The 26,687-nt window shown below is 47.1% G+C and overlaps 1 protein-coding gene across 1 annotated transcript in view; it reads left to right on the forward strand.

Annotated features, from left to right (window-relative positions):
- ppp4r3b (protein phosphatase 4, regulatory subunit 3B) overlaps window positions 1–26,687 on the forward strand; it is a 31,805-nt gene continuing 5,118 nt past the window's right edge. Inside the window, exons 1-13 of the mRNA XM_080534316.1 lie at window positions 1–378; window positions 1,602–1,657; window positions 1,950–2,048; window positions 10,140–10,763; window positions 12,784–12,861; window positions 13,472–13,588; window positions 18,523–18,639; window positions 19,644–19,775; window positions 21,083–21,185; window positions 21,425–21,472; window positions 22,922–23,080; window positions 24,624–24,793; window positions 25,094–25,239. Coding sequence (XP_080390442.1) covers window positions 237–378; window positions 1,602–1,657; window positions 1,950–2,048; window positions 10,140–10,763; window positions 12,784–12,861; window positions 13,472–13,588; window positions 18,523–18,639; window positions 19,644–19,775; window positions 21,083–21,185; window positions 21,425–21,472; window positions 22,922–23,080; window positions 24,624–24,793; window positions 25,094–25,239 — 1,991 coding nt within the window. The 5' untranslated portion in view covers window positions 1–236. The remainder of the gene's footprint in view (window positions 379–1,601; window positions 1,658–1,949; window positions 2,049–10,139; window positions 10,764–12,783; window positions 12,862–13,471; window positions 13,589–18,522; window positions 18,640–19,643; window positions 19,776–21,082; window positions 21,186–21,424; window positions 21,473–22,921; window positions 23,081–24,623; window positions 24,794–25,093; window positions 25,240–26,687) is intronic.

Consider the following 26,687-nt stretch of genomic DNA (forward strand, 5'->3'; position numbering starts at 1 on the left):
TGAAGAGGCCGTGGTAGATGTTGTGTTCCAAACGGTCAGATTCTCCTGTCAGAATCTCCCCGAATATGCTCGTTAAATCAGCCTTATACGTTGTAGCTTAACATAATCTATATATCATAGATGTATGTCTGGAACAATGCGGGTTAGAAACAAAGTTTGAAGACTCGGCGAGGGGATCAGAAGAAGAAAAAGAAGAGTGTTTTATAAAACAACCAGCGTACATCTCGTTCAGCAGCATGGCGGACACCCGGCGGCGGGTGAAGGTGTACACGCTGAACGAGGACCGGCAGTGGGACGACAGGGGGACGGGTCACGTCTCCAGCACCTTCGTGGAGCGGCTGAAGGGAACCAGCCTGCTGGTCCGGGCGGAGGCGGACGGTAGGTAGCTGCTAGCTTCAGGAACTAGTCATCCCCCCCTACATGCTAACCGTAGCATGTAGGGGGGACGACTAATTCCTGAAATTAAATTCCCGTTCATCAATCGAACGTTTTTTTTCTATGTTGCTGTTTTAAACATGGTCCCATCAGTATTATAACTATATCAGTACAGGACGTTATAATATTATCATTCTCATGGATTGTACTCCAATTACTGAAACTCTTAATAATAAGCATAGCATTTGTTTATGGACATATAAATATAATAATAATAAATAGCATGGTTAGCATGTAAGGGGGATGACTAATTCCTGAAATTAAATTCCCGTTCATTTCCCGAACGTTTCTATGTTGCCATGTTAAACATGAGTGTTCCATCAGTACAGGACGTTCTAATATGATCATTCTCATGAATTATACTCCAATACAAGAAACTCATAATAACATAGAAATTGATTATGGATCATGAGAGTATTCTTGAATGCGTTTTTTAAAAAAGGTTACATTATTGGAATGGTTATGCTCTTGTTCCAGCAATTAGACTGAGCCTTATGGGTTAGCGGGGTCTGTATAATCTTGTAATGGAAATCGTCTTAGTTATCAAACGCTGTTTAATTATGATCATAAAAAAACATTTCCTCCGTCGCTAAAATCACCTTCGTGTTGAATCGGATCCTCAGATCAGTCAGCTGATTAATGAAAGGGAACCTATTTAGTTTTATATATCAGATTCTAAGACTACAATGACTGTTTTCTATATTCATTAACATGGATTGTTCCATGCAACGTTTTTGGCCCAGGGAGTAGTCAGGTCCCCCAGTTTAGCCACCACAGGCCGCACATTCAACACTGTTAGCCTGCTACAGGCATGATAATCGCTCACCTTTCGGCGAAATTCGCCGTTTTGAATCCAACATAGGTGACCTACATTTGTTTACATGTGGCTAAAGGCTCCCAGCTAAGAACACGGGAGGTGGAATGCACAAGGATCATGTCAGTTTCACCTCTTTGCAATGCAACAAACAGCCATCTTGTTGTTGCTATTGAACCTTTCTTATACTAAAGGCAACTTGTGAGATGATTATAGTTTCACTTTCTTTCACACGGTCTCTAAGCTAAGGATCTTAGGTGGCTACGTTTTATTATTTATGCTAATGTTGATCAGAGTCTAAGGCAAGGCAGGTGTGACTGTGTTGCTAAATGCACTTTTTTTTGTCTTTCAGGCTCACTTCTGCTGGAGTCTAAAATCAGCCCCAATACTGCGTATCAGAAACAGCAAGTAAGTATACGCTGCCTCTAAGAAGGAGGTGATTATGTGATTTGATAGGCTTTCTAATGGCACTTCGTGATGAGCCAAATTAGCTCACTTAATCCACAGGTTTTAGTAGGAAGACAAAGGGATCGTCAACAAACTTATTTTGATGAGGCCGTATTGTCCACGCCCGCCCCCCCCCCCCCCCGCCCCCCTAAACGTCCTCATGGTAGTTTTTTTGTTACGTTTGGGCTGTTGTTGTTTTGACTCGATCAGGAGAAGCTGTGTTCATGTAGCCCGTCTGTATCTCCTCTCCCAGGACACGCTGATCGTGTGGTCGGAAGCGGAGAACTATGACCTCGCTCTCAGCTTCCAGGAGAAAGCCGGCTGCGATGAGATCTGGGAGAAGATCTGTCAGGTAAAGTCAGTGGTGGCATGTCACCTGGCCCTGGGCAGTTTCAGCCTGAGCCAGACTGGGGTTTATGGCGTTTGGTCCTGTACATGTTTATTGACCGTTTGTTTTTATGGCTGCAGAGGTCAGATTGAAGGAGCTGCTTCTATTGGCTGCAGCAGGGGGCCTACCCTCCCCTGGAGCGCTGCTGTCCCTCCCTGCAGCACCACACCTCCTTCAGCTGAACAAAGGCTGTGTTCCAACACGTGTTACTGTACCCTGTCTCGAGCCTATACCTAGAGCCTATACCTAGAGCCTATACCTAGTGCTACGTTCTAGACGTAGCACAAGAACACGTCCTGGAACACAGCCACCATCCCCATGAGTAGCTAGGTAAGGTGTGGATGAGTAGCTAGGTAAGGATGAGTAGCTAGGTAAGGATGAGTAGCTAGGTAAGGTGTGGATGAGTATCTAGGTAAGGTGTGGATGAGTAGCTAGGTAAGGATGAGTAGCTAGGTAAGGTCTGGATGAGTAGCTAGGTAAGGATGAGTAGCTAGGTAAGGTGTGGATGAGTAGCTAGGTAAGGATGAGTAGCTAGGTAAGGTAAGGATGAGTAGCTAGGTAAGGTGTGGATGAGTAGCTAGGTAAGGTCTGGATGAGTAGCTAGGTGTGGATGAGTAGCTAGGTAAGGATGAGTAGCTAGGTAAGGATGAGTAGGTAGGTAAGGATGAGTAGCTAGGTAAGATCTGGATGAGTAGCTAGGTAAGGTGTGGATGAGTAGCTAGGTAAGGATGAGTAGGTAGGTAAGGTCTGGATGAGTAGCTAGGTAAGGTGTGGATGAGTAGCTAGGTAAGGTCTGGATGAGTAGCTAGGTAAGGATGAGTAGCTAGGTAAGGATGAGTAGGTAGGTCTGGATGAGTAGCTAGGTAAGGTGTGGATGAGTAGCTAGGTAAGGATGAGTAGCTAGGTAAGGATGAGTAGCTAGGTAAGGTGTGGATGAGTATCTAGGTAAGGTGTGGATGAGTAGCTAGGTAAGGATGAGTAGCTAGGTAAGGTCTGGATGAGTAGCTAGGTAAGGATGAGTAGCTAGGTAAGGTGTGGATGAGTAGCTAGGTAAGGATGAGTAGCTAGGTAAGGTAAGGATGAGTAGCTAGGTAAGGTGTGGATGAGTAGCTAGGTAAGGTCTGGATGAGTAGCTAGGTGTGGATGAGTAGCTAGGTAAGGATGAGTAGCTAGGTAAGGATGAGTAGGTAGGTAAGGATGAGTAGCTAGGTAAGATCTGGATGAGTAGCTAGGTAAGGTGTGGATGAGTAGCTAGGTAAGGATGAGTAGGTAGGTAAGGTCTGGATGAGTAGCTAGGTAAGGTGTGGATGAGTAGCTAGGTAAGGTCTGGATGAGTAGCTAGGTAAGGATGAGTAGCTAGGTAAGGATGAGTAGGTAGGTCTGGATGAGTAGCTAGGTAAGGTGTGGATGAGTATAGGGCTGCAACTAACGATTATTTCAATTATCGATTAATCTACCGATTATTTTTTTGACTAATCGATTAATCGGACAAATGAAAAGAACAGATTTCTTTTGATAAATTTTTTTTTATTTAAACTTTTTTTTTTATTTTTTTTTTTTACATTTGTTTTATACATATACATGTGCAAAATAAATAAAAAATAAAAAATATAAATAAAAAAGGCTTTGCTACATCAAATAGGTTTAACAACCTAGATTGTTTCAATAGAAGTAGTTGAACGTAGTTGAACTCTAGCTAGAACAAGAAAATGCTAGTTTAAAAATAAAAATAAAGTGTTCTTGTGTCTCAGTGGTTTTCAAAGTGCTTTCAACCAACAATTTCAACAGTCTCAACTGCACAACTTGAACCTCAAGTCTGTCTAATCCACTCTCCTCTTTCTACAGGAACTTTGCATTGCAATGCAGAAAGGTTAGCATGTCCACATGCTCCTGGCTAAGACTAGCTCTCTTCTTGGAAGCTATGTTGCCTGCTGCGGAGAAAAGCCGCTCAGATGGTGTTGAGGTGCCAGGGATGCATAAGTAGGACTTTGCTAGCATAGCCAAGGTGGGATATCTATCCTGGTTAGCCTTCCACCAATGTAATGGACTTTGTTCCTTGGCAAGGGATTTCTCTCCAAAGTATGCGAGGACTTCATTCTTCACTTGGCTGGTGAGATCTTCATTTTCCCGCTCTCTACTCTCTTCTTCACTGCTGTTTTCAGAATCGAGGAGTGAGTCAAGTAAAGAGACATTTTTAGGTTCAGCAGCTGTAGTAGAACTGGTGGTGGAGGAGGCAAGGGTTTGGTCGCTGAGACTGTCATGCTGCTCCTGCTGCTGCTGCTTCTCATCCATCATCTCCCTTCTCACTAAGAGTGCCAGTGTTTGGACTTTGCTTTGCACATTCAGGACTTCTTCAGGTGTTAAAAACTTAAGTCTCTTGAACCTCGGGTCCAGGGCAGTGGAGAGGATCACTGTGTTTGGTGCCGTGCCTGAGAAAGAAGTCTCCCTCTGCCATCGCTGTTGGAGCTGCTCTGTAGCAGTGCGTTGGAAAGCCTGCACCGGAGCTGACTCGATGGTTGCACTCTGGGTGGACTTCAACAACCCCTTCACAAGTGGAGGTACTGCAGAGATGGTGATGTACTTCTCCCCACTCATGAAAACTGTGGCGCATTCAAAAGGCTCAAGGGCTGTGGAAAGCTCTCCCAGCAGGTTCCACTGTTCTGGTTTCAAATCCAGGTACCTTTTGCCCCTCTGAGTGACAGATGAGTCCGACAGCGTTGCTGTGACAGGCCACCTTTGCTCAAGCAGTCGGCTTATCATGTAGAACGTGCTGTTCCATCTTGTGCTTATGTCCTGGACAAGCCTGTGCTCAGGTGCGGCCATTTGTTGCTGTTTCTCTCTTAGCTTAGTGCAGGCTAGCTCGCTTCTTTTAAAATGCTCCACCAGACACCTTGCAGCCCCAATAGCTTTGTCAATGCTTGGGTGCTTCAATGCAGAATTGATCACGAGTTGCAAGGTATGGCCAGTGCACCGTACGGACATCCACCCATGCTTCTCCTCCAGTATGTTAGCTGCAGCCACAACATTGGCTCCATTGTCATGCACAATGGCGATGATTTTGCTAGGAGGAATTTCAAACCTGGTGGTTACTGCCTCCTCCAACCACTCTGCAATGTTGGATGCAGTGTGTCTGTCATGCAGTGGCATGGTGGTGAGGCAAATTGACTCCATCTTCCAATCATCTTTGATGTAATGACATGTGATGCCGAGGTATGCTTCAGTGGCTACACTTGTCCACACATCAGTGGTGAGAGCAATTTTGCTTTTGTTGGCCTTTATTGCAATCTTCACTTCCTGGGATGTCTCTTCATATTTCTTCTCCATCAGCTTGGTAAAATGGGTCCTAAATAATAATAATAATAATAAATGTATTTGTAATGCACTTTACATTCTAAACAAATCTCAAAGTGCTACAGAGAAAAAATGTGAAAATGTAAAAGTTAAAAGTTAGAAACCCTACCTTGAGGGTAGAGTGTAACCAGGGTGGAGGGTCTTGACCATTTCTCTGAAGCCGTTATCTTCCACCATTGATAGTGGCCTCATGTCAGTCACTATCATCTTGAGGACAGATAGTGTCAAATAAGCTGCTTGCTGTGGTGTGCATGGAGCTTTATTCCCAGTCAAGTAGCCAGTCATAGTGAGTTGTTTTTTTCTGAAATGAGACAGTATGCGTATGCATAATATAGCATATTTTAAAACTCAATGCATGCATTGTTTTAGTTTGTTGTATAGCATGCAATGTTGAATTCATGAATGCGAGCAAACACTCACTGGCTATCGCATTACATTAGTCATTTAGCTGACGCTTCGCCAGACCTCACAAGTGCGTCTCCTCCATACTAATACAAGTGACTATGAGCATACTCCGGTGCTGAAGGCATAGAATGCGAATAGCAGCAAGCTAAAAATACAATAGGTCATTAAGAGGGAGAATCTATTAGATAAACGATAAGAACTAACAGCCTACAGCTGTGCCAGTGAAACGAACGATCCTCACTTCAAAACGCAACGTAATATAATTACCCTGCTGAGGCTGAGCTGTCTTCATCCATCACTGTCACGTGCTTTCTTTTGAGGTGTTCTCGCATCACCGTTGTGCTCCCGTGCCATGAAAGGTCGGTTTTGCATATGTTGCAGCAAACACATTTTTCTGGAGCTTTTAAAGTGAAGTGCTCCCACACCTTGGACGTCTTCGTTCGAGTAGTTTTCTCCGCCATGATTTAAATGGAGCCGGGTCGAAAACTCCGGTACTTACACCGCCGCGACACACCTGGCACTGATTGAGATGAGATCACTTCTTCTTCAGGGCAGGCTACGCAGTACGCAGGCTAATGTCGCGCAGCTGCTGCCTCTCTGTTGGACTCCGCTACTGCACGTTACTCACGAGACAGCTCCGCAAGACACAGGAAGTAGGTTTGAATGAATGAATGAATGGTCTTTATTGTCATTGCTATAGTACAGGTACCAAACAAGTTGAAACAACGACATTTGGGAGGAATGGCTCCCCTGGTGCTAGGAAAAAGAAAAAGAAAACGAAAAACGAAAAAAAAAAAAAAAAAAAAGTTCTGTTATGGAACAAGACCCAACGAATCGATAATGGAATTCGTTGCCAACGAATTTCATTATCGATTATTATCGATTTAATCGATTCGTTGTTGCAGCCCTAGATGAGTAGCTAGGTAAGGTCTGGATGAGTAGCTAGGTAAGGATGAGTAGGTAGGTCTGGATGAGTAGCTAGGTAAGGTGTGGATGAGTAGCTAGGTAAGGTCTGGATGAGTAGCTAGGTAAGGATGAGTATCTAGGTAAGGATGAGTATCTAGGTAAGGATGAGTAGCTAGGTAAGGATGAGTAGCTAGGTAAGGTGTGGATGAGTAGCTAGGTAAGGTGTGGATGAGTAGCTAGGTAAGGATGAGTAGCTTGGTAAGGATGAGTAGCTAGGTAAGGTTTCTGAATAGCTAGGTATGGTCTTGAGTGGCTTATTACTAGAATGGGGTGTGTTGGGGTAGCGTTGGAGCAAAAGCCTGCAACACAGGAGCGCTCCACGCTCCCCACGGGGTCGTGATGTTTATAGGACGTGCATCCAAAGCAGACCTCCTAGATTGTTGACAGCTTCAACCTAGATGGTCTACATGGCGTTTTGCTGTGCCCTTGAATACCTTAGCAGACCTGTTGTGTCTGTGAATAGTCACCCTGTGTTGCTTCTTTACAGACCAGTAAACAAACAGTATTCATCATTTACACTGGTTGGGTATCCAATTGGATCATGCCCCGTGTCAGTGCTTTTTTATTTAAAAATGTGTTTTAGGGCATTTCTGCTTTTATTGGGATGGAGACAGTAGAGACTGACAGGAAGGGTGGGTGAGAGAGAGGAGGATAGAGACAGTAGAGACTGACAGGAAGGATGGGTGAGAGAGAGGAGGATAGAGACAGTAGAGACTGACAGGAAGGATGGGTGAGAGAGAGGAGGATAGAGACAGTAGAGATTGACAGGAAGGATGGGCGAGAGAGAGGATGGATGACAGGAAGCAGTGGCGCCGGCAGGATTAGATTTCATAGTATGCACAGAAACGTAGCAAAACTTTGCAGACTAGCCTACAATATAGGTTGGATGTTTGTATCACCTATAACGCGCTCTACACAGAGCGCAGCAACACAAACATTAACTATAATACATATGGACATGTATGTTGACACATGTAAGACAAAATCTTCCAAAAATGTATTTTTTTCAAGGACCCGTGGGAACCCTGCATTTTGATCATGATGATATTTTGATGATATCATATTATTTTCGAGGGCTTTAATGCTTTAATGATCAGAATGAGAGATGAATAGATATGGGGCTTTTTAATATTATTATTTGTATTATTATCATTGTTTAAAAAAAAAAAAAAAAAGGTTGAAAAACTCCTGAGCTCCTGAGATCAGAATGTTCAGAAAACATGCAGGATGATGTCATAATCATAACAGTCGAGAGGACATTTGACGTCACAATCAAATGTCCGCTATAAAACCCCCCGCGCCAGTTTATCAGGCCAGTTTAACTTCGGTATCAGAAGGAGCAAAACGTGTGACACAAGGTAAGCGCCTGTGTTAGCTACTTGAGGCCGAAGTTAGCTAGTTACCATTGTGTGTGGTGGCGCCGGCAGGATTAGATTTCATAGTACGCACAGAAACGTAACAAAACTTTGCAGACTAACCTACAATATAGGTTGGATGGTTGTATCACCTATAACATGCTCTACACAGAGCGCAGCAACACAAACATTAACTATAATACATATGGACATGTATGTTGACACATGTAAGACAAAATCTTCCAAAAATGTATTTTTTTTAATGGTGATTAAGTCGAGCAACCCTGGCAGAACCCTGTTTTCGCACGTTCTATTACCAGTGGGTGGACAGGCACCCTACATCCTTACGAGGACGAGGTAGCAGGCCTAGCTACACAGCTAGCTAAAGTAGGGGGCTCGTCACCGTGTAACTGTTTATTATATTGAGTGGGTACTTCAAAACTTGAAGTTGGTGTTATAAAAAAAAAATAAGAAAACTAGATATTGTTGACACAATAATGTTTCACTTTCCAACCCCTTTGAGTCAGCGGGTGGTTCGCATAATGCAGCCAGCTCCCTATGTCCACGTGAGGCAATGTCCGTTGCCATGGGAACATGAATGCTGTTTCCTGATAGGCTGAAGACGTTCCATAGAATCTGGACGTTCTGCTGCAACTGAACACGTAAAATCGCTGGCAACCCCGGCGCTTGGTTGCGGCGCTTAGATGGACACTGGCCCCCGCGATGATAGCCTTCCTGCTTTCTCCACAGCCATTGGATAAATCTAATTTTAGAAAAGAGTTTAAGCCAATCAAAATGAAATATGCATATACATCGTCCCAATTTGCGGGACGCACCAAAAGTCGTGAAAATGCTGTGCAGTGACATCTGTTCACCCTACTAGACACTAACTTAGGCAGCTAGTTGAATGAAAATGATTTGAGCGCCAGAAATCAAGATCAAATGAGTCAGTGACAAGTCAAATCAAATCAAATGTATTTACAGTAGTGACAGTGACGTAAACACCAATCATTGGCCTTTATGTAATGTTTCAAACTAACGGGTTGAGTGATTGGCTGAACGCAACGTGAAAGAGTTGCGTTAAGCGCGTTTATTACAAGAAAAAAAAACTTTAAATAAATGTGTACGCACAGTGCGTACAGGATTCCGGCTGCCGGCGCCACTGACAGGAAGGATGGGTGAGAGAGAGGATGGATGATAGATGGAGATAGAGATAGAGAGAGGGAAGACATGCAGGACAGGTCCATGGTCGGAATCGAACCAGGGACCCTGTGATTACGTGGCCAGCCAGACACCCTGTATCAGTGCTTTCTGAAGTACCGCCCTAACACCAGCAGCCTCCATTGCACCCTGTACTGTCTTCGTTTCATGAAAGATGTTTGTTGTTTAGTGTGTTTGATATTGTGTGTTTTATTGTGTCTATGTTCACTGTTTTTAGGACGACAGATGGAAATTAGCTTCTTGCTAAATCTGATGCACCATCTTCTTGTTTCCTGTAGATATTTAATGCATGAACACACTGGCCTTCTCTAAACCAAATAAACTCATTCCCCTCCACCCCAGTGGTTCTGAACGGTTGTTTCTTGTCCCTACTCCCCCCCTCTCTCCCCTTTCCTCCTTTCTCTCTTTCCCCTCCTACCTCCCTCCTATTCCCCTTTCTCTCCTCACCCACCCTCCCTCCTCCCTCTCTCCTCTTTCTCCCCCATCCTTCCTCTCTCCTCACCCTCCCTCCCCCCTCTCTCCTGTCTCCTCTTTCTCCCCCTTCCCTCTTCTCTTCTCACCATCCCTCCTCACCCACCCTCCTTGCTCCCCCCTCTCCTCTCTTTTCTCCTCATCTCTTGTTCTCCCATTCTTCCGCCTCACCCCCATCCTTCCTCTACTCCTCACCATCCCTCCTCACCCCTGACCTCCCATCCTCACCCTCTCCCCCCCTACTCTCACCCCTGACCTCCGTTCCTCCTCCTCCCCCCCCCTCCAGGTCCAGGGCAAGGACCCCACGCTGGAGATCACCCAGGACCCCATAGACGAGTCGGAGGAGGAGCGTTTCGAGGAGATGCCCGAGACCAGCCACCTGGTGGAGCTGCCGCCCTGCGAGCTGCCCCGCCTGGAGGAGATCGCCGACCTGGTGACCTCCGTCCTCTCCTCGCCCATCCGCCGGGAGAAGCTGGCGCTGGCGCTGATGAGCGAGGGCTACATCAAGAAGCTGCTGCAGCTGTTCCAGGCCTGCGAGAACCTGGACAACCGCGAGGGCCTCCACCACCTGTACGAGATTGTGCGCGGCGTGCTCTTCCTGAACAAGGCGGCGCTGTTCGAGGTCATGTTCTCGGACGACTGCATCATGGACGTGGTGGGCTGCCTGGAGTACGACCCGGCGCTGGTCAGCCCCAAGAGGCACCGCGAGTTCCTGACCAAGACGGCCAAGTTCAAGGAGGTGATCCCCATCACGGACTCGGAGCTGCGGCAGAAGATCCACCAGACGTACCGCGTGCAGTACATCCAGGACATCATCCTGCCCACGCCCTCCGTGTTTGAGGAGAACTTCCTGTCCACCCTCACCTCCTTCATCTTCTTCAACAAGGTGGAGATCGTCAGCATGCTGCAGGTGAGGAGGAGGAGGACACACACGTGACCCTAACACACACACACACACACACACACACACACACACACACACACACACACACTCCTTGTTCTTCAACAAGGTGGAGATCGTCAGCATGCTGCAGGTGAGGAGGAGGAGGAGGAGGACACACACACACCTGACCCTAACACACACACACACACACACACACACACACCATCTTCTTCAACAAGGTGGAGATCGTCAGCATGCTGCAGGTGGTGTGACTGATGACGCTTTTTCGTTCTCTCAGATTATTATTATATTTTTTTTACTTTAATCTGGATGAGTTGTTGTCTTGACAACGCCTCCATGGCTGTGGTGTCATTTTGGCAGTTGAGACGTGTGTGTGCGTGCGCGCGAGCATGTGAGCGTGCGTACGCGAGCTCTTAAGTCACTACTACTTTCAGAAATGTACACTTCACTTGCTGTAGAGATGAGGACTTAACTGAGTTTCTCTATTGATAGCGTAACTTACTAGTGTATAGCGTAACTTGCTAGTGTATAGCTTAGCTTTCTAGTGTATAGCTTAGCTTTCTAGTGTATAGCTTAGCTTTCTAGTGTATAGCTTAGCTTTCTAGTGTATAGCTTAGCTTTCTAGTGTATAGCTTAGCTTTCTAGTGTATAGCTTCACTTGTGAAGGGTATGAAACATTTGAAGCGGCTGAGGTTCAGTGTGGTACTGTGTTGTCGTGGATGTTCTGTGCTGGAGGTGAATGTAGTGGGAGTTGACCTACCCTGTCTCAAGCGCTGTGTCAACACCAGGGATGTACTACAGAATGTTAACAGGTGGCTCTGCATGTGATAACACCCTTCACACTCTGTTGTCAGTCATCAGTGTATTGGTGACTGATGCTTGTTGGCAGTGTTGTCTCTGGATTAGATTAAAGCTTTGGTGTTTGTCTTTAGTTGGCCTCTCATTCACCCGTTCACACACACATTCACACACCAATGGCGGCAAGCTGATCAGAAGTCGATGTGGACGCTGAGTGACAACTAGATACCTTGTAAACAACAACAACAATGTAAACAGCAAGGCGCCGGCCCGCTCACTGGGAGCAATTTGGGGTTCAGCGTCTTGCCCAAGGACACTTCGACATGTGGCCAGCCGGGGCTCGAACCGCCGATCTGCCAACGTTGCCATCATTAGACGGCAGCTCTACCTCCTGAGCCACAGCCACCCCGTAAAGGTTTTAAAGGTTTTCTGTTTAATATTAACAATCCCCATAGAAAGGCAGCTGATCAGAAGTCGATGTGCACGCTGAGTGACAGCTAGATACCTTGCAAACAACAACAACAATGTAACCAGCAGCAGGCCTGTGGTGTGATGCTCTGCTCCCAGTGTTGAGATGAGAGACTTGAGGAGGTTTGACTGGACGTGGCCAGGGTTACAACCACCTGAAGCTTTACCTGAGATGCACCCATCTACCACTGACATCAGTGTCTGACCTCAGATTCACTCTGTTACCTGAGGGTCTTAATGGAGTGTTCAGCAGTCCAAAGAAGTGCGTGTGTGTGCGCCCGTGTGTGCGCCCGTGTGTGTGCCTGTGTGTGTGCGCCTGTGTGTGTGCCTGTGTGTGTATGTGTGTGTGTCTGCCTGTGCGTGCCTGTGTGTGTGTGTGTAAACACACAGGCCTGTTAACCCCTGGTTCCCCGTGTTAACCCCTGGTTTCCTGTGTTAACCCCTGGTTCCCTGGTTAACCCTTGGTTCCCTGGTTAACCCCTGGTTCCCCCCTGGTTCCCTGGTTAACCCCGGTTCCCTGGTTAACCCCGGTTCCCTGGTTAACCCCTGGTTCCCTGTGTTAACCCTGTGTTCCCTGTGTTCCCTGTGTTAACCCCTGTGCTCCCTGTGTTAACCCCTGGTACCCTGGTTAACCCCGTGTAGGCTACCCTGTTAACCCCTGTGTTCCCTGGTTAACCCCGTGTAGGCTACCCTGTTAACCTCTTGCTCCCTGTGTTAACCCCTGGTACCCCGTGTAAACCCCTTGTTCCCTGACCCACAGGAGGATGAGAAGTTCCTGACGGAGGTGTTCTCTCAGCTGACAGATGAGGGCACGGAGGACGGGAAGAGGCGGGAGCTAGTAAGGCTGTCAATCATCACCTCACTGTTGTCATGGTTGCAACTGTGCTTCAGGAAAACAAATTTGTGACACCTCGAGTGTTAGACAAAAACAGTCAACATATGTGACACATTCTAATGCTTTGGTCCTCATCCGACTTTTCTTTAGAAAAATGTGAATACGTTCCGCGTCGCTGAAAATCGATGACGCATCGCTAGTCAACTAACACAGCTTGTTTTGTGAGCCTGCTAACAATGTAAAGTAGTGTTAAGTGTAGTTAACTAGGAATCCATTGCGTTGTTGCAGTATTTTGGCTTAACTAGAGAGTTTGAGTTGTGATTCTCAGCAACATTGAAACGCAATTCTGTGTTTCAAAAGAAAAGTTCGAACATTTTGATTGGTTGCCGATATGAGGACCAAAAAGACTAGAATGTGTCACAAATGGCTGACTTGGTGTATCAATAAGTGTGTTGGGTTAGCAATATTATTATATATTTGGAAAGCAAAAAACACCTACTTCTTGGCCTTAACCCCCATTGATCTTATCTAGTAGCAAAACAAAGCGAATATCTCATGAATTGTTTGTCAGTTTTTGTTTTGTAAGAAGTGTGTTCTGTCTTCTCCTTCACAGGTGAACTTTTTCAAAGAGTTTTGTGCTTTTTCACAAACCTTGCAACCGCAGAATCGAGACGCATTCTTCAAGACTCTGGCCAACCTGGGAATCCTGCCTGCCCTGGAGATAGTCATGGTAGGTCTGTCTGTCTGCCCTGGAGATAGTCATGGTAGGTCTGTCTGCCCTGGAGATAGTCATGGTAGGTCTGTCTGCCCTGGAGATAGTCATGGTAGGTCTGTCTGCCCTGGAGATAGTCATGGTAGGTCTGTGTCACCTGGAGATAGTCATGGTAGGTCTGTGTCACCTGGAGATAGTCATGGTAGGTCTGTGTCACCTGGAGATAGTCATGGTAGGTCTGTGTCACCTGGAGATAGTCATGGTAGGTCTGTCTGTCACCTGGAGATAGTCATGGTAGGTCTGCCTGTCTGTCACCTGGAGATAGTCATGGTAGGTCTGCCTGTCTGCCCTGGAGATAGTCATGGTAGGTCTGCCTGTCTGCCCTGGAGATAGTCATGGTAGGTCTGCCTGTCTGCCCTGGAGATAGTCATGGTAGGTCTGCCTGTCTGCCCTGGAGATAGTCATGGTAGGTCTGCCTGTCTGCCCTGGAGATAGTCATGGTAGGTCTGTCTGCCCTGGAGATAGTCATGGTAGGTCTGTCTGCCCTGGAGATAGTCATGGTAGGTCTGCCTGTCTGCCCTGGAGATAGTCATGGTAGGTCTGCCTGTCTGCCCTGGAGATAGTCATGGTAGGTCTGCCTGTCTGCCCTGGAGATAGTCATGGTAGGTCTGCCTGTCTGCCCTGGAGATAGTCATGGTAGGTCTGCCTGTCTGCCCTGGAGATAGTCATGGTAGGCCTGTCTGCCCTGGAGATAGTCATGGTAGGCCTGTCTGCCCTGGAGATAGTCATGGTAGGTCATGACTGTCACCTGGAGATAGTCATGGTAGGTCTGTCTGTCACCTGGAGATAGTCATGGTAGGTCTGTCTGTCTGCCCTGGAGATAGTCATGGTAGGTCTGCCTGTCTGCCCTGGAGATAGTCATGGTAGGTCTGCCTGTCTGCCCTGGAGATAGTCATGGTAGGTCTGCCTGTCTGCCCTGGAGATAGTCATGGTAGGTCTGCCTGTCTGCCCTGGAGATAGTCATGGTAGGTCTGCCTGTCTGCCCTGGAGATAGTCATGGTAGGTCTGTCTGCCCTGGAGATAGTCATGGTAGGTCTGCAGGGATTAAAGTTCTCCGTCGCTACGACGGATTTCCGTCAATTTATTCCAAGTTGCGACGGATTTATTCCAAGTTGTGACGGATTTTACCTGGTGTAATATGATTTGTAGAGGCATACAATCTATTTTGATGTTGGTATTAGTAGGGGTGTAACGATACATCGATTCATTGACTAACGATCTGATTACATCGACGCAATGTAAAAATATCAATCTATATCGTCATCTTATGCGCGCAGAGAGAGAGAGACTTGAAAAAGATACGAATGTTTTTCATTTTTGATGAGAGACAGTAAGTCTATCCCTTTTAATATATATTTTGGAACATCTCTCTGAACCAGGGACATGAACATACTCGCGTTCGCAATGTGTGACTCGCATTCACCGTGTGTGACTGTCTGTCTACTGGCTCGGCTCCACTTCTCGGCTCCTCCTCCTCTCGCGTTCGGCAATCTCCGGTGATCTTCGGAAATGTTCGGCTTGTGTGAGTGCGTCTAATGAGAGTGCGTCTAACGGGAGTCTAATGGGCGAATACATTGACCGTTTTGGACACCAAAGATATTTTTTAACATCTACTCTTCAAGGCGAATCCAGTCAGACCAATATCAGACCTGCTGGACGTGTGTGGACGTGTGTGTGTGTGTGTGCGTGTGTGACTGGATGTCTCTCTGAACCTGTGTGTGTGTGTGTGTGTGTGTGTGTGTGCATGTTAATGAGCTGTATGTTAATTACCACTTATTACAATTGATAATTGTGTTAGATTGGCATATGATATCGCGTCATATCGATCATATCGTCATATCGATCTTGAATCGAAATCGTATCGTGACTGACATTGTGAAATCGTCAAACATTGTATCGTCATACAAACAAATCGATATAATATCGTATCGTGATGAAGCTGGTGATTTACACCCCTAGGTATTAGGTATATAAATGATATATAATCAGTGTTGCCACAGTTACTTTGAAAAAGTATTCTGATTACTGATTACTGATTACTCCTTTAAAAAGTAATCTAGTTACTTTACTGATTACTTGATTTTAAAAGTAACTAAGTTAGATTACTAGTTACTTTTTTAGTTACTATTGGCAGCTGCCTAGGCACCCGACCCCCCCCCCCCCCCCCCGCAACATAAAAATGAAAACTGGTTTTGCCAAAACTCACTTTATTTTAACAGTAACTTAAATTACATAATTAAACTTTAAACAATAACTTAAAACAACAAAATAAAGAGTCTTTCTTTGCCTCACCCAACATAAATACTTGTTTTTAAACAATAAAATAAATATAATCTTTATTTAACAGTAACTAGCAAGGAGTGGTTTCACAAAACCTAAAACCTACCCTGAACATTCAGATATGATCCTAATATAATCCTAATCCTAAACTGGGTGAGTCTGAGTTTATCAATGATCAACATTTATGTTCTTGTCATCCTTTGCTGACACAAACTCAAAATAATCCTTATATTTCCAGCTATTTAACGCATATCTCTGTTCTCGCTCCATTGTGTAGGCTACGCTTCTGTTTACACTGTGCAATCAGCGTGGTGATACACGTGAGCGATTCTGCTGCAATCTCGCGATAGTCGAGAGCCGTTTTTTGCGGGCATGGCCTTCCATAGTAACCTCGTGTTGAAAACGTGGGCACTGACGTCACTCCCCAAGACGTGAGAAATGTTTGTTTACTATCGAACATTACAAAGAAATACTGCATTTAGCCTAAGTTATGAGGTAGTAACGCAATAGTAACGCACAGCCACTTGAATAAGTAACTTTAATCCGATTACTGATTTGGAAATAGTATCGCGTTAGAATACTCGTTACCGAGAAAAGTATTCAGATTAGAGTAACGCGTTACCGGCATCACTGTATATAATAGCCTATAGCCTACATATAGGCCTTTATTGGCTACAACTATGCGACAGTAACAGAGCGGGGTGCACTGACGCTGAACCCCTCAAAGTGATAAGTAGGTGGACATGGCGCGTGGTGCTGAAATAGCCGACATGCGGTGTGTGGTTTGAAAAAAGTAACGCCAGCTCAGTAAATCATTCAAACTTAATGTTTACTTATAGGCTATGTGAATGTGACTGCACCACACATGTGAACAGTAACAAAGCAAATGCAGTTTAATTTTATGAAAAACATTGACAACAAAATCGGCGCAAAAAAAGAAAGAAAGCTGAATCCGCTTAGCCTATATACTCCTGAAACGACAGAGCAAACACGCTAGGGATAATAATTACTAATAATTACAATGAGCCAATAGAAAAAATTATATTAGGCTATTTAAATCTCACTTAACGAGAAAACTGGCATCTCCCATCGGTCACTATTTGTTTATCTGGTGATATGGACGTCTTTGAGTGTCTAGAAAAGCGCTATAAATCTAATGTATTATTATGATTTATTATTATTATGGACGTCACTTTAATCCGGCAGTTCTCAAGGTTTTTATGCACCAATCGATTCCTCTAGTGCGTCTTTATCACATTCATTGACGAAAAGGACGACTCGCATGTATAGAAAGGGAACATTGTGAGCACGTAAAATGTGAGTCTCACAACGGCTTTGCATTGATGAAACCAGGTAGGATGAACGCATAGTTCGCTGTCCATTCCTCTTTAAATGCCCTGTTTTCACCGTCAACTTTCCTCTTTAGACCTTTGGAGAGTGACATTATGTTTCTCTTGCTAGCTAGAAGGTTAAATGTTTAGCTAACTTCACCCGGCACGCAAACAACCAATCCAATAATAGTGTGACCTTGTAAGTCTGGGAGGAGGGGGAATAATTATCAGAATAAAACTTTGTTAAATAATTATTTGAATACGTTAGGCTGCGCTACATCGTCAGTCCACACATTTATTATTCAAAATTATGGAAAAGGGTGAAACTACGTTTCAACGTTGTTAAGAATCACAACACAAACTCGCTAGTCAAGCCAAAATACTGCAGCGAAATGGATTGGACTGCTACCTAGTTAACTAGAACACTACTTTACATTGTTACCTAGTTAACTAGAAGACTACTTTACATTGTTAGCAGGCTCACAAAACAAGCCGTGTTAGTTGACTAGCGATGTGTCGTTGATTTTCGACAACGCGGAAATGTATTCACATTTTTCGAAAGAAAAGTCAAAGCATTAGAACGTAGAACGGAAAATCGCACGCGCGCTTTGCGCACGGAAAGCCACCGGCCCCGATTTGGCCCGAAATTTTTTTTCAGTCAGGAGATTTTTTTTTGCTTTAATCCCTGGGTCTGTCTGTCACCTGGAGATAGTCATGGTAGGTCTGTCTGTCTGTCTGCCCTGGAGATAGTCATGGTAGGTCTGCCTGTCTGCCCTGGAGATAGTCATGGTAGGTCTGTCTGCCCTGGAGATAGTCATGGTAGGTCTGCCTGCCCTGGAGATAGTCATGGTAGGTCTGCCTGCCCTGGAGATAGTCATGGTAGGTCTGTCTGCCCTGGAGATAGTCATGGTAGGTCTGCCTGTCTGCCCTGGAGATAGTCATGGTAGGTCTGCCTGTCTGCCCTGGAGATAGTCATGGTAGGTCTGTCTGTCTGCCCTGGAGATAGTCATGGTAGGTCTGTCACCACGCAGGACAAACACACAGCGTTTAACCCTTTATGCTGAGGTGTTTATGATGAACTGAGTGTGTAGTCTGTCTATAATCGTCTTAGAACAGGTAAGGTGTGTGTGTGTGTGTGTGTGTGTGTGTGTGTGTGTGTGTGTGTGTGTGTGTGGAATGGAATGGAATGGACTTTATTTGTCATTGCTACAGTACAGGTACCAAACAACGAAATTTAGGAGGGTGTGTGTGTCCTACCTGACCCCTCCTCTCTCTCCTCAGGGCATGGAGGACCTGCAGGTGCGTGCGGCAGCGACAGACATCTTCTCCTACCTGGTGGAGTTTAGCCCCTCCATGGTCAGAGAGTTCGTCATGCAGGAGCCCCAGCAGACCGACGACGTAAGTCGCTATGGAAACCGCCTCGCCTCGTGCAGTAAAGCCAGGCACACTGTAGCAAAAAGAATAATCACCCAACCCGAAACTCTTTGAAATGGAGACGGATCTGTATCTGGGATGGGATAGGGACATTACCCAGGGTCCTCTGGGACAGGGACATTACCCAGGGTCCTCTGGGGCAGGGACATTACCCAGGGTACCTGGGGGCAGGGACATTACCCAGGGTACCCGGGGGCAGGGACATTACCCAGGGTACTTGGGGACAGGGACATGTAGGATGGTGGATCTGTGTGTGTTATGTCACCGTGGTCGTTAACACAGGAAGTGCAGCGCTGGCTTCACTGGTGTGGAATGAGCAGCTTATATCTCTGCTGCACACAGCAGCCCTGCTTATGCAACCGGAGAGCAGGTTATTAACACGCTGAAATGTCACGTATGAAACCACCGGCCACCTCCCCCTGATGGCTGCTACTCACAGCCCATCTTATCCCCTTTAAAACATGATGATTATAATTTATTAGATGATTAAAAGATCTTGCAAACGACCTCGTTGAAATGGCTGGTTAAGAGTCCTGGCTTGTTTATGTAGGGTGCTGACTCGTGTTTCCCTCGAGTGTGTGATGTTGTTAATGTTGTTAGCTGCAACACATTGTTTGCAGGAAAAATGCTACACAAATAAGTTATTATTGTTATTGACAGATTATTTCTCTCTCTCTCTCTCTGTCTCTCTCTGTCTGTCTCTCTCTCTCTCTCTCTGTCTCTTTCCCTCCCTCCTCTGTCTGTCTGTCTCTCTCTCTCTCTGTCTCCCTCCCTATCTCTGTCTCTCTCTGTCTCCCTCCCTCTGATCTCTCTCTCTGTGTCTCTCTCTCTCTCTGTGTCTCTCTCTCTCTCTCTCTCTCTCTCTGTCTCCCTCCCTCCTCTCTCTCTCTCTCTCTCTCTCCCTCTCTCTCTCTCTCTCTCTCTCTCTCTCTCTCTCTCTCTGTCTCCCCCCCCCCTCCCTCCATCAGGACGTGTTGTTAATAAACGTGGTGATCAAGCAGATGATCTGTGACTCTGACCCGGAGCTGGGGGGGGCGGTGCAGCTGATGGGCCTGCTGAGGACGCTCATAGACCCTGAGAACATGCTGGCCCCCACCAACGTGAGACACACACACACACACACACACACACACACACTCACTCAGTCACTCACACACACTCACACACACACCACTTCTGTCAGACCACACACACACTTCCGTCAGACCTTACACACGTACACACACACACCTGTTGGAGCATCCACCCATACACAAACACACACACACACACACACACCTGTTGGAGCTTCCACCCATACACACACCAGACCACACACCCAGCAGTCAGCTTTCATACACACCGTGTTCAGCCACATGAGGCGTGTGAGTCAGCGGCTTCCTGTGGCTTCACATGAACATGAGTCATAAACCATAACCTGCAGCTATGCTGCGGCAACCACAATATTACCACCATCTAGTGTGTTTGGTTGATATTTCACCTAAGATGATATAATATGTGACACATGTGTCTGATCATCTGGTCCGCATGTCAGCGACCAATCAAAACGTTCAGACTTTTCTTTTGAAACACGGAACTACGTTTCAACGTTGTTGAGAATCACAACACAAACTCGCTAGGGATTGGACTGCTACCTAGTTAACTAGAACACTACTTTACATTGTTAGCATGCTCACAAAACAAGGTGTGTTAGTTGACTAGCGACGTGTCGTTGACTTTGAACAACGCGGAAATGTGTTCACATTTTTCGAAAGAAAAGTCTGATCACCCGACATGAGGACCTGAGCATTATGTTACACACCCGAAGGTAGTAACAAATAATAACTAATAATTGAACACATGTGTTTAAATGATACAATTAAAGTTTTATTTAAGTAAATAAACTAAATAACATGTATATGATTATGGATAAGAATCAGTAGTGTAGGCCATGAGTGAATGGTTGTATAATGTATGTTGTATGTGTAAGAGGTGTATATAACTAGTGTAGTGTAAGGCCCCAAAACCAGGTACCCAGAGACCTTACCAACAAACAAAAAGGAAGGAAAAAATCAAAAGGAAGGAAGAGAGAGAGAAAAAAAAGGAACCCAAATCATAAGGTAGGAAGAGAGAGAGCTGACGACACCCATCTCATATATACGGTATATATCCCCAGCTCCCCAAACCCAGGTGACACCACTCAGCCTAACGACCCACCCACTCTGCCCAGGCTCCAGCCACAGCCAATATGCAGGCAGAGTGGGAGGCGTCACAATTAGAACAAGTGTCACATGTCATTCAGCTGAGGCGTTTATCCAAAAACCAAAGCGACTTACATTGCTGCGAGTGTTTACATTTCCGTAAATATGGTCCCAGCGGGAATCGAACGCACAACCCAATGCTCTCCCTCTGCCCCCCCCCCCATCAGAAAACAGAGAAGACGGAGTTCCTGAGTTTCTTCTATAAGTACTGCATGCAGGTCCTGACGGCGCCGCTGCTCGCCAACACAGCCGACGAGAAGAACTCGAAAGGTGAGGAGGGGAGGGGGGGTAGAGGGGGAGGGGAGGGGGGGTAGAGGGGGAGTGGAGGGGTCAAAGGTCAGTGTTCAGTGGTGAGGAGGGGGGGAGGTGAGAGGACGAGGGGGGGAGGATGAGGAGGGGAGTTTGAAGGTCAGGCGTGAGGAGGGGAGTGTGTGTGTGTGTGTGTGTGTGTTCGTGTGTGCGCTCACATGATGATGGATATTCACAGCTTGTCCTGTTTGTTCTCTCAGATCTGCAGGAGGGTTCCACTAAGATCATCATCAACCCCGTGTGTCCAGGTAGGTGTCTGACTTCTCACTAGCTTAGCATCATCTCCGCTGTGTTCTCACTAGCATAGCTTAGCATCATCCCAGCTGTGTTCTCACTAGCGTAGCTTCATCCCAGCTGTGTTCTCACTACCGTAGCTTAGCATCATCCCAGCTGTGTTCTCACTAGCGTAGCGTAGCTTCATCCCCGCTGTGTTCTCACTAGCATGGCTTAGCTTAGCCTCATCCCAGCTGTGTTCTCACTAGCATAGCTTAGCGTCACCCCAGCTGTGTTCTCACTAGCATAGCTTAGCATCATCCCAGCTGTGTTCTCACTAGCATAGCTTAGCATCATCCCAGCTGTGTTCTCACTAGCGTAGCTTAGCATCACCCCAGCTGTGTTCTCACTAGCGTAGCGTAGCTTCATCCCAGCTGTGTTCTCACTACCGTAGCTTAGCATCATCCCAGCTGTGTTCTCACTAGCGTAGCGTAGCTTCATCCCAGCTGTGTTCTCACTAGCATGGCTTAGCTTCATCCCAGCTGTGTTCTCACTAGCATAGCTTAGCGTCACCCCAGCTGTGTTCTCACTACCGTAGCTTAGCATCATCCCAGCTGTGTTCTCACTAGCGTAGCGTAGCTTCATCCCAGCTGTGTTCTCACTAGCATGGCTTAGCTTCATCCCAGCTGTGTTCTCACTAGCATAGCTTAGCGTCACCCCAGCTGTGTTCTCACTGGCGTAGCGTAGCTTCATCCCAGCTGTGTTCTCACTAGCATAGCTTAGCGTCATCCCAGCTGTGTTCTCACTAGCATAGCTTAGCATCATCCCAGCTGTGTTCTCACTAGCATAGCTTCATCCCAGCTGTGTTCTCACTAGCGTAGCTACATCCCAGCTGTGTTGTTCAGTGAGTTAGCCAGGTGTACGTCAGAGCTGGTGGTGATCACCGTTCAGACAGGTGTCCTCAGGTACTGGTGGCACGGAACGTTCCATGTCCATAACATTCTAATTGGCGTCCTCAGTGGAGTGAGGTCGTCATGGAAGCGCAGGTGGCGGAGTGGTGCTCAGGCTAGCTCCACGTACCAAACACACCTGTAAGCCTCTGGGCCACCTTAGAGGGAGTGTGAGGGTGTCTTTGCTGTGGTGAATGACGTGTAGCTAGTGAGAACACAGCTGGGATGAAGCTAAGCTATGCTAGTGAGAACACAGCTGGGATCAAGCTAAGCTATACATTTAAGTTCTTATTATTATCATCTGTGTCTTTGCTGTGGTAAATGACATGTATTATCTGTGTCTTTAGTGAGTGTTATTTCCCAACTGTGTGTGTCGTCTGTCTGTAGCGAGTGTTTGTTTATCTCCTGAGTGTGTGTGTGTGTGTGTGTGTGTGTGTGTGGTGTGTGTGTGTGTGTGTGTGTGTGGTTTGTGTGTTTATTTATTTCCTGACTGTGTATTTCCTGACTGTGTGTGCGTGTGTGTGTGTGTTCCAGATAACTTCCAGACGGCCCAGCTGCTGGCGTTGATCCTGGAGCTGCTGACGTTCTGCGTGGAGCACCACACCTACCACATCAAGACCTACATCATGAACAAGGACCTGCTCAGGAGAGTCCTGGTGCTGATGAACTCCAAACACACCTTCCTAGCCCTCTGTGAGTCTCTCACTCACACACACACACACACACACACCATCCTAGCCCTCTGTGAGTCTCTCTCTCACACACACACACACACACACACACACACACACACACACACACCTTCCTAGCCCTCTGTGAGTCTCTCACTCACACACACACACACACCATCCTAGCCCTCTGTGAGTCACACACACACACACACACACACACACACACACACACACACACACACACACTGCTGTATGTAGCTGGGTCTAGAGTAGGACAAACACACAGCTGGGTCTAGTGTAGGGGGGAGTGTAGAGGTACAATGATACAATGATTATAATGATGAGACACCCAAAAGAATTGTAGGCTACGTGTGCGTAAAATGCCTGTGTGGGCCGCGAGTCCAAAAAGGTTGGGATCCGCTGTTGTAGAGTCTCTAGGCAGTGTGGAATTGTGTATTATAATACAGGGTTCCCACGGGTCCTTAAAATCCTTGAAAGTTTGTGAATTTGAGAAAAATAAATCACGGTCTTAAAAGTTTTTGAAAATAGACTCATTGAAAGTGCTTGAATTCCCCTCTCTCTCCCTCTCTCTGTAGTTTAAAAAAAAATATATTCCATTTTTTTTTTTCTTTTAACTAGTCTCAAACTATGCCGTGTTGTTGGGTCCTTGAATTTGAGGGAATTGTGTCTTGAAAGTCCTTGAAAGGAGCTTGAATTTGATGTTTCAGGTGTGGGAACCCAGATAAGTCAAATGATGTTGGTCGATGATGTGATGTTGTAAAAGGTCTGATGCCCAACCTCCCCCCAGCTGCCCACTGGCTCCCAGCAGCCCCTGCTCTCATCCCAGCATGCTCCAGTCGTGCAGTGTTGGGCACACAGGGGCTGCTGACAGACAGGATGACCTCACAGTCTGTGTCTCTCTAAAAGGCCACAGGTTCACAGTGATGATGGACATCCAATATTAACCAATCACAAAGGAGTATGAGGCTCTGGTTATGGGGTTGGGCCACTGATCTCAAATTTCCATGCTGAGACCAGACCACACACTTTCCCATCTAGTGTGAGACATTATTAAAACTGGGTTTCCCACGGGTCCTTGAAATCCTTTAAAGTTTGTGAATTTGAAGAAAAAAAATCAAGGTCTTAAAGGTTTTTGAAAAAAGACATGGGTCATTGAAAGTGCTTGAATTCCCCTCTCTCTCTCTAAAAAATATATATATATATATATTAAAATGTTTTAGCTTATTTACTAGTTGACAAGTCTCTGTATTGCTTAACTTTACACATATTTCACAATATATTGTTTTGCTGTGCTGTGGTAGAGAAGGCAGGTGACCGTCTAGTGTTCACACATTCAAGCCTCTCTTTTTAATTGTTGTCTGTGAGCGGATAGTTCCTATTATATAAATTCTCATCTAGATCTGTCTCAAACTAGGCCGTGTTGGGTCCTTGAATTTGAGGGAATTGAGTCTTGAAAGTCCTTGAAAGGTGCTTGAATTTGATGTTTCAGAAGGTGTGGGAACCCTGATAATAATAATAATATGCCCCCACCCCCCCCCCCCCAGGTGCCCTTCGCTTCATGCGGCGGATCATCGGTCTGAAGGACGAGTACTACAACCGCTACATCATCAAAGGGAACCTGTTTGAGCCGGTCATCAACGCCCTGCTGGACAACGGCACCAGATACAACCTGCTCAACTCTGCCGTCATAGAGCTGTTCGACTTCATCAGAGTGGTGAGGGAAATAGAGCTGTTAGGTCATAGAGCTGTTAGGTCATAGAGCTGTTAGGTCATAGGGCTGTTAGGTCATAGGGCTGTTCCACTTTATCAGAGTGGTGAGGGACATAGAGCTGTTAGGACATAGAGCTGTTAGGACATAGAGCTGTTAGGACATAGAGCTGTTAGGTCATAGAGCTGTTTGACTTCATCAGAGTGGTGAGCAGCCCTGTTAGGAGAGAGCAGCCCTGTTAGACCATAGAGCTGTTTGACTCCACACTTCTTGAGCTTCACACTAACATAAGCGTGTCCCTCCCAGGAGGACATCAAGTCGTTGATAGCTCACATCGTGGACAACTTCTACAGCCCCGGGGCCCTGGAGTCCATAGAGTACGTCCAGACCTTCAAGGGCCTGAAGGCGCGCTACGAGCAGGAGAAGGACCGGCAGACCCAGAGACTGAACAGGTGAGTGCGGTGGTCACCTGACCCCTCCTCTCCTGACCCCTCCTCTCCCGACCCCTCCTCTCCCGACCCCTCCTTTCCCGACCCCTCCTCACCTCACCTGACCCCTCCTGACCCCTCCTCTCCTCTCCCGACCCCTCCTCACCTCACCTGACCCCTCCTCTCCTCTCCTGACCCCTCCTCACCTCACCTGACCCCTCCTGACCCCTCCTCTCCTGACCCCTCCTCACCTCACCTGACCCCTCCTGACCCCTCCTCTCCCGACCCCTCCTCACCTCACCTGACCCCTCCTCTCCTGACCCCTCCTCTCCTCTCCTGACCCCTCCTCACCTCACCTGACCCCTTCTGACCCCTCCTCTCCCGACCTCTCCTGACCCCTCCTCTCCCGACCCCTCCTTTCCCGACCCCTCCTCACCTCACCTGACCCCTCCTGACCCCTCCTCTCCTGACCCCTCCTCTCCTGACCCCTCCTCACCTCACCTGACCCCTCCTGACCCCTCCTCTCCTGACCCCTCCTCTCCTCTCCTGACCCCTCCTCACCTCACCTGACCCCTCCTGACCCCTCCTCTCCTGACCCCTCCTCTCCTCTCCTGACCCCTCCTCACCTCACCTGACCCCTTCTGACCCCTCCTCTCCCGACCCCTCCTTACCTCTCCTGACCCCTCCTCTCCTGACCCCTACCTGTCCCCTCCCTGACCCCTCCTCACCTTTCCCGACCCCTCCTCTCCTGACCCCTCCTCTCCTGACCCCTCCTCTCCTGACCCCTCCTCTCCTGACCCCTCCTCTCCTGACCCCTCCTCACCTCCCCTGACCCCTCTCCCGACCCCTCCTTTCCCGACCCCTCCTCACCTCACCTGACCCCTCCTGACCCCTCCTCTCCTCTCCTGACCCCTCCTCACCTCACCTGACCCCTTCTGACCCCTCCTCTCCCGACCTCTCCTTACCTCTCCTGACCCCTCCTCTCCTGACCCCTACCTGTCCCCTCCCTGACCCCTCCTCACCTCTCCTGACCCCTCCTCACCTCACCTGACCCCTTCTGACCCCTCCTCTCCCGACCCCTCCTTACCTCTCCTGACCCCTCCTCTCCTGACCCCTACCTGTCCCCTCCCTGACCCCTCCTCACCTTTCCCGACCCCTCCTCTCCTGACCCCTACCTGTCCCCTCCCGACCTCACCTGACCCCTCCTGACCCTCCCTCAAGAAAAACTTGGAACACGGAGAAGTTCCCGTCGCCTGGTTTGTGTTTGACGCGTTAATTATGAGATGAAGGTCAGCGTCTTCTAGAGGTTTAATAATGAGATGGAACTCCAGCGTCTTCTAGAGGTTTAATAATGAGATGGAACTCCAGCGTCTTCTAGAGGTTCTAGAGGTTCTATAGGTTCTAGAGCAGGGGTCGGCAACTAGGTTTGGCCTCGGGCCAATTCTTTTTGAGCCACCAGATGGTGTGCCAAA

The sequence above is a fragment of the Nansenia antarctica genome (assembly GCF_963989245.1).
Source record: "Nansenia antarctica genome assembly, chromosome: 1".
Classification (NCBI taxonomy): domain Eukaryota; kingdom Metazoa; phylum Chordata; class Actinopteri; order Argentiniformes; family Microstomatidae; genus Nansenia; species Nansenia antarctica.